Source organism: Saccoglossus kowalevskii, chromosome 11 (genome assembly GCF_978046115.1).
Source record: "Saccoglossus kowalevskii chromosome 11, keSacKowa6.1, whole genome shotgun sequence".
NCBI lineage: Eukaryota > Metazoa > Hemichordata > Enteropneusta > Harrimaniidae > Saccoglossus > Saccoglossus kowalevskii.
Window position 1 is genome coordinate 31,476,516 of NC_140651.1, and position 13,621 is coordinate 31,490,136.

The following is a 13,621-nucleotide window of genomic DNA, read 5'->3' on the forward strand; positions in this document are numbered from 1 at the left end:
CGAAGCTAACCCATTCACGCTAGTTGCAATAAACATCAATACTCTTGAATAAGCGTCAATGACTAGGGCGAAACTTTTAGGCATCAGAAAAGATTAAAATAATACCTTAAAACACTGCCGAAAAATCGCCTTGGGTGGTTTCTTGGTCCCATTCTATTTTTTTTAAAAACCCGAACTGCCGTTTAACTGCCCTGGGCGAATTTACGGCAGAATCCGGTACAATGAATCTCATTAATATGACGAAGATATCTGGATGTCTAATGTAGATTTGTTACTGATAAATTTAATAAAATGTATACTAATAATTTAAAATCATAACTGGATCTTGTCATCAAATTCTCTTCATGTATCTCTATAATGTTCACATTTCTTTCGCTTCAGACAAACTCAGTTGGAACAGGAGCGACGTGATTATGAGCTTGCATTGCGTCTTGCACAGGAAAATGAGGCCGAAGTGGTACAAGAAGAGCCCCTGCAAAGGTAGGCAATATGCTAATCAACTACTCTGCAAGAAACTTGTTTTTTTTTGTTGTAGTGCAAAGATAGAATTAAGAAAACAACAAACCAAATATTGTATTAGTAACAACTTTAATACCACTGTAACATCCCTCCTCTGTGCGTACAGCGCCCTCTAAGTTATGTTTACTTTCACTACTTGTATAGCGCCCTCTAGCTTATGATTATAGCATATTGTTAAATAATTTTGTTTTTACCCTTCATTGTTGTCTAACAACTCGCGTAACCTACGGCAACTAACAGAATTGGTCAACAATGTTAACAATTTCAACAACACCTGTCTCTTTGATATTTTTTTGTTATTTATTTATTTTTATTTTTTCATTTTTTCCTATGCCTATGTGTACTTGTACTAACCTGTTCTTGGTATTGCATGTGTCTACCAGCATCTGTTATTTATATCTGATTTAACAAATCTATGAATATTTTTTTTTCTTTGTCTTTGTTTTCACTTTACTTTTCTCCAGCATTACACCAGCGGTGTCTCCCATGCAGCCGATATCTCCAATGCAAGCTATGCAACCAATGCAGGCTTCCCCAAGGTGCTAACAATTCTAACAAACAAATTAAAACAAATTAACTTTCATACTAAATACTCATTATTCATAACAACATTGACCTTTCAACCCCACAATCAACTTTAATCACTTCTTACAAAATAAACCATATTTTTTCAAAAATTTGTATCAAAACTAGTTGACAATTTGAAATTAGGTTTATTTGGTCTATAAGTAACTAAATTGTAGAAAAACACATATAATGTGCAAAATTATATAAAAAATGTTGGTGATATAATGATTGTGTTCACTTCATGTGGTTACATGTAGCATTGTGCCATACGTGTTATGTATAAATACTTAACTGATTATACAATAGAACTTGCTGTTTTACTGTTAAAAATCTGTAAATATGCTGAAACTAACTAATTGGGAAAATTAATGCTCTTACTGTGCATATTATAAAATCATCATAGTAGTAAAAGCAGTAGTAAAATTGATATTTTTTCAATATTTTATATCAAACTATAAATTTAAGTGGGAAAACAATTATAATTATTTCCATGGAAATAACTACTGTAAACTGCTTTCATTTCCTGACAAGTGAAAATCATGCAGTTTACATTATTTTTCTATTCATTCCATCAAGAAAACTCATGATTATATTTTTGATTTTTTTTCGGCAATTTGCAATCTGAAATATAACCTACTATCATTAGATTCCTAAACAAAACTAATATTTTATACTGCCAGCCTTTTTCATACAATCAATGATCACTTAACATAATGATGTTATACAATGTACCACTTTCTAACAAACATATCCATTCTCATTCTAATTTCATTCTATGTCAAATTGTTATCCCTGAGGTCAAAGGTCACCTGTGGAACATTTCATCATGAGTTGTAACGGTTATCATTTCAGGAATCATTGAAGCATAATGTAGTATACACCATTGGAAGTTATGGTGATAGACCTTGTGTTATAATAAATATCATACTTATCATAGAATTCATTATATTTCTGTACGACCAGACCCCAAAATAATACTTGCTTCGTGGATTTTTCAAGAGAAAATCCTAGAGCCGTGAGCAAATTTTGAATTTATGAAGAATAAAAATTGTTATCTCATGAAATGCGCAAGACACTCTAAATGAAATCAGAGACTATTTCTAAATGAAATCAGAGACTATTTCTAAATGAAATCAGAGACTATTTCTAAATGAAATCAGAGACTATTTCTAAAAAAACATATAGAATTAAATCTGGTTGGAAAATCATGGTCTGAAAAAGCTTTGTCGTTTGTATAAACTCAAATCTTGTATTTCCATATCAAGCAACAGGCCTCCAATGACCGAGCAAAACGTCACAAACTTTAAAAAAAATACATATAGAAATTTTAAAACGGCAAATCCCTGGAGCAAGTTGTTTATTGGGTCTGACCTGTTGAAGTTTCAGTGGTACAAATTTTAACCCTTGTCCTGCTATTTCCATGTATTTTTATATGTACATTGAATTGACCAGATAAGGGTTTAATGAATTGATATTTCAATAGCATTTGAGTGATATTGATAACATGTATGTACATTCATGTCTATATTTTCATTACTTAGATCGGAACAGGTGGTTGCTCAAAAGCAAACCAACTTACTGAAGAGATATGACCTTGGTAAATGGAAGTATGCTGAACTTAGAGATGCTATAAATACATCATGTGGTAAGTAACAAGTTGCTTAAAAAAATTGTGTCGCTGTAGCCCAGTGTATTTTGTCTTACGTGTAAATCGTAAATTCACCCATGACATAAACTTGACTAAAAATGTGTAGAAGTAATATTACTTGAGGTCTTCTGTACCATATGTGGATATTTTCAATAAGCTTGTACTGTTTTCATTGGTCAATCACTTGACCCTGTTGGGGTACATTCTGTTAAATATTCACGTTTGTTTTCCAGAGATTGACATGCTTGAATCTTGTCGAGAAGAGTTCCATCGTCGTCTTAAAGTTTACCATGCATGGAAGTCTAAGAACAGAAAACGTAATGTAAAGAACGAAACTGCCGATCAGAGGGCTCCTAAGTCAATTATTGATACTGGTACGTAGTAAATTTAATTGAAAAGTATCTACCATATTTGTTTGACTTTGCTTCCAGCATACTTAGCTTCAAAATTAAGCATCTTGACTAAGCATCCCCCCCTCTCCCCAAAAAAACATGCAAATGACAATTTTACATCACCAAGTGCCAGATTAGAGAGTTTCTTTAGGGAATGAATTCTACAACATGTTTACAATGAAGAAACAGAAATAGTCACAATAAAGATGCACATTTTATTAAAATATTATTTATGTACAAGAATTGCAGAATTTACAATGTAAAAATTATGAATGGGCTGTGGGAAAACAGTAAAAATCAAGATGTTCATCATTATCTTTGTTTTCCCGATACAAAACAATTTCCGCCATGTTTTCATGCACGATTTGACCTGCAATAGCACTTGATAGGTTAAGTCTGTTATAACCAATCAGAATGCTGTGTTGTACCAATGTAGTTTTCCGAGAGTATGGACGCCAATTTGGACGAGTTTGGTGTTAACATAGAACGTTTTTTTCTGAATTTAGAATTGTAAAGTTCATGTTCACCTGTATAATTTTATCAGTAAATCCCTGTTCTGTTTTGTTATGGGACAAACTCTGGATAATCAACAATAATCCTATTACCAACTACAATATAATGTCTACTATGTCTCTGCATATTATAATTGTACCCAATAGTCAAATTAACCATACCATATTTGTGCTGATGTACAAGTCCATATAACATACTGTTGTTTGTATGGTCACAATAAGTCATAGGTAATTTGATGAGTCGATATACAAACCCAATAAGTCATAGGTAATTTGATGAGTCGATATACAAACCCAATAAGTCATAGGTAATTTGATGAGTCGATATACAAACCCAATAAGTCATAGGTAATTTGATGAGTCGATATACAAACCCAATAAGTCATAGGTAATTTGATGAGTCGATATACAAACCCAATAAGTCATAGGTAATTTGATGAGTCGATATACAAACCCAATAAGTCATAGGTAATTTGATGAGTCGATATACAAACCCAATAAGTCATAGGTAATTTGATGAGTCGATATACAAACCCAATAAGTCATAGGTAATTTGATGAGTCGATATACAAACCCAATAAGTCATAGGTAATTTGATGAGTCGATATACAAACCCAATTTTTGGTTTATACTGTAAACTCATTCATTATTTATTGGTTTTTAATTTTGCTATTTTCATTAAAAAAATAAATAATGTAGAATAATAGAACGCATTGTTTCTATGCCAAATTTGTGAACTTAAAACCCAATGAAATTACTCAAAATAGTAAAATTAAATGCCAGCGAGATTTGCTTCTATTAGAGCAAATGTGGTATTATCTGAATAAACTGATATACACACACCATATAATTGATCAGATGTGAGTACCGATAAAACTGTAACTTTAATTTTGCAAGCAACAAAAATTTCAGTGAAAATTATGCAATTTTGTAGCCAAGAAACCTTCTTTGGGTGTATTGTCAATATAGTTTGTATTGAAAGTTAATTCTACACCTTCCCACATTTCGCCTTACAGCAACAGAGCAGCAAGAAATGGGTCCACTCATCCCGATACCATTACCAACACAAGCTGCTCCTGTCAAGAAGCCAGTTGCGCCAGTCAACAATGAACAACGATTTTTCCGTGTGCCATTTGTACGTCCCAGTGACCAGCATAAAGATCCTGAGTTCAAAAAGAAAGGATGGTGGTACGCTCACTTTGACGGACCCTGGATTGCTAGACAAATGGAAGTACATCCTGATAAACAACCAGTATTGCTTGTTGCAGGTAAATTATTATTTGTTATGCATGTTCAGGGCCAGCATATTTATTTGACTGATGGATTCCTGATGGTACCAGTACCTGGAAGATTAATACAGTAAACAGTTTATTATCCATCATCAACTATAGTTTTATCAGCAGTTGTTGAGACTATTTTTTATTCCACTTTCGCTCAACAATAAAAAGGAATACCTTACAGTTGTTTGTATGACGTGTGAAAAAGTCTGTGTGACATGTGTGTACATCCTGGTACTTTCTTCTTGTTTATAGAAAGTCTACACCCAGACATACCAGAATGTGTTTTTTTTTTGGGGGGGGGGGGGGTACATGAAGTACCAGCATGTATGACATTTAGGATGTCTGGCATAAAATACCAGAAATACCAGGATGTGTGACCTTTTGGGGGTCATGCATAAAATATCAGGATGTGTGACCTTTAGGGGGTCATGCATAAAATACCAGGATGTATGACCTTTAGGGGGTCATGCATAAAATACCAGGATGTATGACTTTTACGGGTCATGAATAAAATGCCAGGATGTGTGACCTTTGGTGAGGTCATGCTCTAATTCCATGTTTTACCTTCATGAGCAATATGAGCAAAATTTTATGTGAATAATTATTGTCCCTTCTCCTGCCAGGTAAAGATGACATGCAGATGTGTGAGCTGAGTTTAGATGAGACTGGTCTGACACGTAAACGTGGTGCTGAGATACTGGAGCGAGAGTTTGAACAAGAGTGGGATAAGAATGGTGGACGACAGTATTTACTTCTAGCGGTGCAAAACAAACAAGCCAGGCAGACATACGCCACTCAAAAATTACACTAAGGAAGCCTACACTGTCATCTTATTTACCTGCCATTTTTACTAAAGTTTATATAATACCAATGGTTAGTTTAGGTTGTTTGAATGGTTACTGCTAGTTAAAAAAGTTATTAACTCTAACATATCAAGCATTGCTATTGTGATAACTCAATTCATGCACCCAGTTAATTATCAACAAATATTCATAATGATTCAAAAAATTTTAAAATTGTATTTTTTTAGTCGAGACTATTACTTTTTAGTCCCCGTTTGGACGAAGTCCGAAAACGGGGACTTATAATTCGGTCTCCGTCCGTCCGGAGTCATATCTCAGAATCCCTTGGACCGATTCCGTTCATTCTTTGCATGTGCCTAGTACTTTATGTGGGACATATGCCCCAGTGGTTTAGCGATTCAATTTAAAATGGCCGACTGGCAGCCATTTTGTTTTTCTAAAATGTTGTATTTTGGACATGCTTTGTCAGTTTTCATTCAAACTTGGTACATAGATTATACATGTTAGGATACATGTCCATGACGATTTATTTCGCAATTGGATCATAGATGGTCAACTGGCAGGCATCTTGTTCTTTATTTTTTATGCGGTATCTTGAACGTGCTCTGTCAGTTTTAATTCAAATTTGGCACATACATGTACTTTATACATGATAGGATGCATGTCCATGACAATTTGTTTCAAAATCTGGTCAAGGATGGCCGATTGACAGCCATCTGACATTTTGGCCTCACTACTATATTTCCGCATTTATGTACCATTTTCATTTGTATTTGGCACATACATCATACATGTCAGTGTGTTTCATAATCAGATCAAAGATGACCGAATAACGGCTGTTTTTATTTTTGGCCATATAATACACGGAACACATGTTTTGATGTAAATAAACAATCTGTTGTATACGCCACTTGGAACTCAAGTTTCAAGGACACGCTCGCAACAACCCCTCCGCTTTACTATGACAAGCACAAAGAGAACTTTCAACAATTTAATGGGGACTGTGTCATTTTCAATGACTTGTTATACATAACATGGCACAAATATATTTCATATCAAGAGAATCATGAAAAAATAAAACAGGCTGTTTATTTTTTGACAGGTTCATGTACTTTCTGCAAAGATCTATCGATGTTCATTGTGCTGTGTGTGTGTAAGTTTTTGGCACAGCCTGTCAACGCTATCATGGCAAATGGTCATTATCTTTTTTATCCCCCCCCCCAAAAAAAATGAAAAGCTATTTTAGTGAAAACAATAACAAAAAATCTTTTAATAGCACAGAAGAAAAGAATCAAAGAATTTCTATTTGTATGGTATTAATTCCTACTCTTGAAAACACAATTATTAGTACTGTTTCAATGAGGTCCGAAATACAAGATCTTGTGGATTGTGTATGTGTCTGTCTGTATCCAGGCATTTCTCACTCGTATATGGGCCAATCAAGTTCAAACTTCACATACCGTACATCAGACATTATATCAGACATATCACTTACACATCCATTTGTTTCATGATGTGTTTAAAGATGGCTAAATGGCAGCCATTTTAATGCCAGAAATGCTGTTCCTGAATCAGATCTCACCAGTGTGTGAGTAAACAGGTTTAGTTTAAGCATTGAATTTTACTGGATTTTAGATTTGGCTCAAAATTATTATCTGGTAGCCATTTTGTTTGAAGGAATATAGTTCCTGATCTACATATTCAACATGCCTGGACCGATCAAGTCCAAGCTTCACACATACTTCAGACATATCGGACAAATGAATATGCATTTTTTTCACCATTGAATCCAAAATAGCTGACTGGCAGTCATCTTGTGTAAAAAAAATGCAGTTCCACAGACCCATATTAAACTTCACACATACATCATACATTAGGTCATATATATATATCTCAAATCTATAATACAAACAGGAACTATGTCATTAACAGTGATTTTTTTTTTTTTTTCGGTAATAACTTACAATGCTGATGGGGAGTTATTAATCTTAACTCGTATTAGTACTCTGAAATCTCTTATATTTCAACTGGCAGTTACCAATCATCACCTCATCAACCATGATTAACTAAGCTTAACTATCTCAGTAACTGGCAGTATTTGCAGTATCTACCTACCAAACTGTTGTAACCATTAAGGATGTGTAGAGGTCCTGGTATTTGATTTCACCTTGAACATTATTTTTTTCAGTTCAATATAAATTATTTCAATTTTTTATGAAACCAAATAATAATAATAATGACATGACAGAAAAACTGTATCCTTGAATCCTGTATTTGAAAAATAATAATGTTGACATTTTGTTTAAAATCAAGAGCCCAGAAATCAACACTGTCCTTGCTTTATGTTTGCGTGCAATCAAAAAACGTTTTTGAAAATAGGTTATTAGTTTTCTCTTTTATGTCAGTAAGTTTACTTAAAATTTGAATCATAATTGTTTTGTAATTTTCAATAGCAATTTATTGTGTTAGTTGTTTTTACCCTTTATTTGTTCCAGTGAAACACTGAGGTGTGCGCAATTCAAATTTGAGAAAGATTCACAAATATTCATAGGTTTTTGCCTTAGTAGATAAATCAGGTTTTTTTATTGGTTTAGTAAACAATTTGGAGAGTGGGATGATTATGAATGCACAACACTAGATGGCGCTTTTAGTGGGTTCCCAAATCCACTTATTGTGATACATTATGCCTATAAGAGTTACCTTAAATACCAAATAGTTGCAACATGTTACCCCTAGACAGCGTCCTCTGGTGTTGGTGATTTTTATGAAGTTAGTTTTTTAAAGCCTTACAGGTGTGTAAACTGTATGTATATTTATGATGAAATAATTATAATTCTATTTTCCTGCACTTAGTAATATAATTAAAATATTCAGTATCTCTATTACGGTCGATAAATTGTAATTATGCGAAACAATAATTATATCTAAAGTTTATTGAATATTAAGTACAAGTGGATGTTTCATTTAACTTTGTTTACGATTATTCATTGTAAGACAACTACAAACATTTCGAAATAACTACAAAGGAATTACCAAACCAGTGTGTTATCTGTTGGTTAGTTATTAGTGTCTGCACGATTTGAAACGATTGAACTTAATTTAATTTGAAAATATTGTGTATGGTACTGGTACTTGTTTTTAACAAATTGACCTCTACTGCAGATTCCTCTTTTGATTACAATAGCAATGTATTCATGATTTTATTTGCAAATCCTTTATCCATGAAAAATTGCAGGAAATATATTGTGTATATTTATTACGTTCATTACTGGATTGCAGTTTGCTACAATGTTTTTTGAATACATATTTTGATAAGGAGATTGTAGTATAGTCATAACAACTTTTGTGAAGACCTGAACTTAAGAACTGGATAAAAATACATTCCTGATACTTGTAATTTTAATGTTTTGATAAAATTGGTTTTAAATTTAATGATTAGAATAACTTTAAAGAATAATGCATCACTTGACCTTTGACTGTGACCTGGGTCATAGGTCAATCTTTGGCAGGAATAGGACAGCTAGCTGAAATGTTGCCTGTATGTACTGTAAATGCATTAATTATTCACTGGGTTTTAATTTAACTATTTTTGCTGATAAGTAAAATCTGCTCATCTAAATTTCTGTGAACATTCAACATTCCTTGACAAATTTGCGTAATTTAAACACAGTCAATATGCTCAAAACATCAAAATAGTGATATTAAATGTCAGTGAAAATAAATGGTTTTACAGTAATCCTATAGTAGTGATGGAATGTCTGAGGCAAGTTCATTATTTTCTGGATGTAGAAAGCATAGCATCTATCATAAATTTTTTATTTTTTTTTTCTGGGGGAAAAAAACATCTAAAAAATTTTAAAAAAAAATCTACATTGCTCTGTGTTAAGAGACACATCAGCTGCTCAGAACAAGTCAAGGTGTGCATGGTTTATTAGTTCATATCATGTAAATGGGTTGGAATGAAATGTATTACATTGTAGAAAGAATTTGTGTACAGTATAGAATTTGTGTTGTCATGGCAATAGAAATGTGTATTAAAATGTTGTGATTATTACATATTGGATGGTGTTTTCATAGTTTCTTTATTTTGTTTATAAAGTGTCAAAATCATTACAATATGAACCATGCATCATATGCCATGGTTACTAGATGTGCTGAAGCATTTGTTTTCAGTACACAAACTTGTTTTTGTGTGCATGTTGAAAAGTAGTCACTCTAAATTTTAATATCATTTTAACGAAGTCCGAAAACAGGGACTTTATAATTCGGTCTCCATCCGTCCGTGTGCCCGTCCAGAGTCAAATTTCAGAATCCTGTGGACTGATTCCGTTCATTCTTTGCATGTGTCTAGTACTTTATGTGGGACATATGCACATGCAGTGGTTTAGCGATTGATTCAAAATGGCCGACTGGCAGCCATCTTGTTTTTTGAAAATGTTGTATTTTGGACATGCTTTGTCAGTTGTCATTAAAATTTAGTACATAGATCATACATGTTAGGATACATGTCCCAGACCGTTCGTGAGTTCCTGAGTCTGTCCGTCCGTCCGTGTGTCAGTCTGTCCAAAGTCATATTTCAGAATCCTGTGGGCCGATTCCGTTCATTCTTTGCATGTTCATGACTATTTTATTTCGCAATTGGATCAAAGATGGTCGACTGGCAGGCATCTTGTTTTGTTTTTTTATGAGGTATCTTTGACGTGCTCTGTCAGTTTTCATTCAAATTTGGCACATACATGTACTTTATGCATGTTAGGATGCATGTCCATGACAATTTGTTTCAAAATCTGGTCAAGGATGGCCGATTGACAGCCATCTGACTTTTTGGCCTTACTACTATATTTCCACAATTTATGTACCATTTTCATTCGTATTTGGCACATACATCATACATATTAGTGTGTTTCATAATCAGATCAAAGATGGCCGAATAACGGCTGTTTTTATTTTTGGCCATATTACTACTACACGGAACACGTGTTTTGATGTAAATAAACAATCTGTTGTATACGCCACTTGGAACTCAAGTTTCAAGGACACTCTTGCGACAACCCCTCTGCTTTAATATGACTAGCACAAAGAGAACTTTCAAAAATTTAACGGGGACTGTCATTTTCAATGGCTTGTTTTATTATCACTCGTGTGCCAGATGTAGTTGTATTATGGAACTCCATGATTTTTACTGACATCTCCTAGGTTTTTGTGATCCACGACCTTTGTATGTACACTGGGTCGCAATATATAATATCAATGTCTTTCATTGGTTGAGGCTTGATGTTGTCATACTCAATTTTTTATTATAATGGCAAGTAATTGTTTCAATAACAAGATTAGTTTTAGATGACCTGAGGCCACTATGATTCAGTTCATATTGGTCAATCAAAGCAAATAAATAAATAAATAAATAAATAAATACGAGCATAATTATTTGAAATTTTATAGACTCGACTGTACCTTTAAAATTTATGCAAATCATAAAGTGTAGATGTAATGTGGTCAGATTTTTTTTACAATTGACGAGTCTGGCTGCTGCATTTTGAACAGATTGGAGTTTATCTAGCTGAAATTGAGGGCATCCATAAAATATAATATGTTACAGTGGCCTAATCTTGGCACAAATGCATGGACTATCTTTATCCAATAGAGTCCGAATTTTACTAATGCGGTTTAGAGCAAAGTAAGTTAACAATTAAGAAACTGCTGAATAGAATTGACTATGACCAACTTGTATCTTCAAGTGAGATTCTATTCAGCAGTCAATTCTATTCAAGTGAGATTCTTTCATGCACCAATAAAATTAACAAGAATTTAAATAAATTATTTGAAAAAAAACAGTGGGAAATGAAATCCATATTGACAATAGAAAGCAAATTGAAGCTAAAATCTTCTTGATATCACTAATGTGCGTAGCTAGATTTAGAGTTAGTAATGATTGTCTTAAAACTGGCAAAGATAAACAGATTGTAGTTAATTCTAGAACACGTGACAAAAAGGAGAAATTCATATCAATAATTTTGGAAACAGTATTGAGAATGATAAATGTATTTATCACTTGCTACAGCTCAATTCATTTAAAGCGTCCTGTTTGATATGGGACTCATAGCGACGTATACAACGCGTGTAAAATACATTGTTTATTTACATGAAATTTGAACACGCGCTGCGCGCCGACCACCGCGCTTTAAGACAGCAGACAGTTAGTCTGTTTTAAAATGAGTTTGGAGCTTTGTACTTGTTTTTTTAATTTCAAAAGTAGAACGTTTTTTTACCATCAAACACCCCTGGTGGCAATTGACCACGGGCGCTGGATTGGGATTTTACTTCCAGAACATTGAAAGGGTAGCTGTAGATATCTTTAAATTTCTGTTTTTGTTGTCACATTGATCAACTTACGCCAATGCAAGATAGTTAACTACATTGTATCAACGGTGAGTGTATATAGCCATGGACGTACCAGCCCACTCGGCAACTCGTCTCCCTCGTTGGTCAGCCGAAACATGAACTGCGCCCTCGCCAACGGGCATGTAGTTTTCGGCGACCCAAAACCCCATTCATTGTACTCGCAAATGAAAATGCAGAAATATATAACAGAAACGTTGTATACCAAAACAAACTAAAAACGTGACCAACTTGTCACGTAAGGTAGGGTAGGGAAGGGTGTTGTATACAGCTCAAATCACTTAATTAATTTAAGTTCGTTACCATTCGAAACATTTATTGTCGCATTATCGTAGTTTGAGTATTTTTACATATTTAATATAATGTACGCATAATTTTTGCTCTTAAACCACGTCAATAAATAGACATGATGTTGACGTGAGTGTGAACGTGATAGAAAACATCACTTTATTACGTAACTTCTACAATGTTAGCTTTTGTCCGACTTAGAGGCATTCTCACCTAGGGTTATTCTACCGAGAATATAAATAGGACGCGCAACTATTTTAGCGCCAGTCTTACCGCGTTGTGTTGTTGTGTTTTAGAGTAGTATACTGTTTATGCAAATTTCTGGTAAAGTCTCCAGTATATCAGTGGATATACAGTATATGACGTAATAAACTATTCTACGTGTTTATTACATACGTATACGTTTCTAGTGATTGATATGTTTGCCTATCTTTTCATTTCTTACTTATTTTGGATATAACCCCACATATAGTAATGGACGTAGCACACTATCGCTACTATCACTACTCAGACTCAGGTCTAACAGTATTATATAGGATAAGCAGGCTATCCATTCCATGGAAGTATCAGGGGGGAATTCTTCTCTCTGGGGTTCTCCACACTTGTCAGGGGGGAATCTCGTCTCGTCTCTATATCTCGTCCCCTTGAGGTATGGAATCGGGAAAGTCACTTATACTTTACAGTCAAATAAGACACACACAACGAAATACGTTTCAGCTCTCGTCTTAGTCGGTCAATCGAGCACTCTATAAGACACAGCGCCCTGGGGGAAAAGTCCCCAAGACTATCGCAAGGCTGACCCAAGACTCTCTTAGACTGCGTCAACACTCGTCCCAAGGCTCTCCAGGACTGCACTTGACTGCGTCTATCGTGCTGTGCTTCCCAAGACCAACTCAAACTCTCTTTATTCATTTTCAAAACTCTAACCAATTACAATGCAGTAAAAAGACTCTAGGGCGTAACCTTCAATCATAAAGCCAATCACACTAAGTACTGAATACGTCATAACTTTTGATTAATCGTTCACTACATTAATAACTACGAATACTAACTGTCAGAATGAGTAGTCTGAATAGCGACAGTTATCTCGTAATTAGTTCCAAATCACTGAGCCAAGTTCCGTCCAAAACTTCAAATAGGCCTAAACGATGACAGACATAACACAGCAATTCAGCTAATAATCAACAGATACGCAAAAACAAATTCATGACAG

The 13,621-nt window shown here is 34.2% G+C and overlaps 1 protein-coding gene across 1 annotated transcript in view; it reads left to right on the plus strand.

The window, feature by feature from the left end:
• LOC100374458 (unconventional myosin-VI-like) overlaps nt 1-9,782 on the plus strand; it is a 56,490-nt gene extending 46,708 nt beyond the window's left edge. Inside the window, exons 23-27 of the mRNA XM_085505116.1 lie at nt 382-480; nt 2,628-2,731; nt 2,968-3,108; nt 4,655-4,906; nt 5,542-9,782. Coding sequence (XP_085361242.1) covers nt 382-480; nt 2,628-2,731; nt 2,968-3,108; nt 4,655-4,906; nt 5,542-5,729 — 784 coding nt within the window. The 3' untranslated portion in view covers nt 5,730-9,782. The remainder of the gene's footprint in view (nt 1-381; nt 481-2,627; nt 2,732-2,967; nt 3,109-4,654; nt 4,907-5,541) is intronic.
• The last annotated feature ends 3,839 nt before the right edge of the window (nt 9,783-13,621 follow it).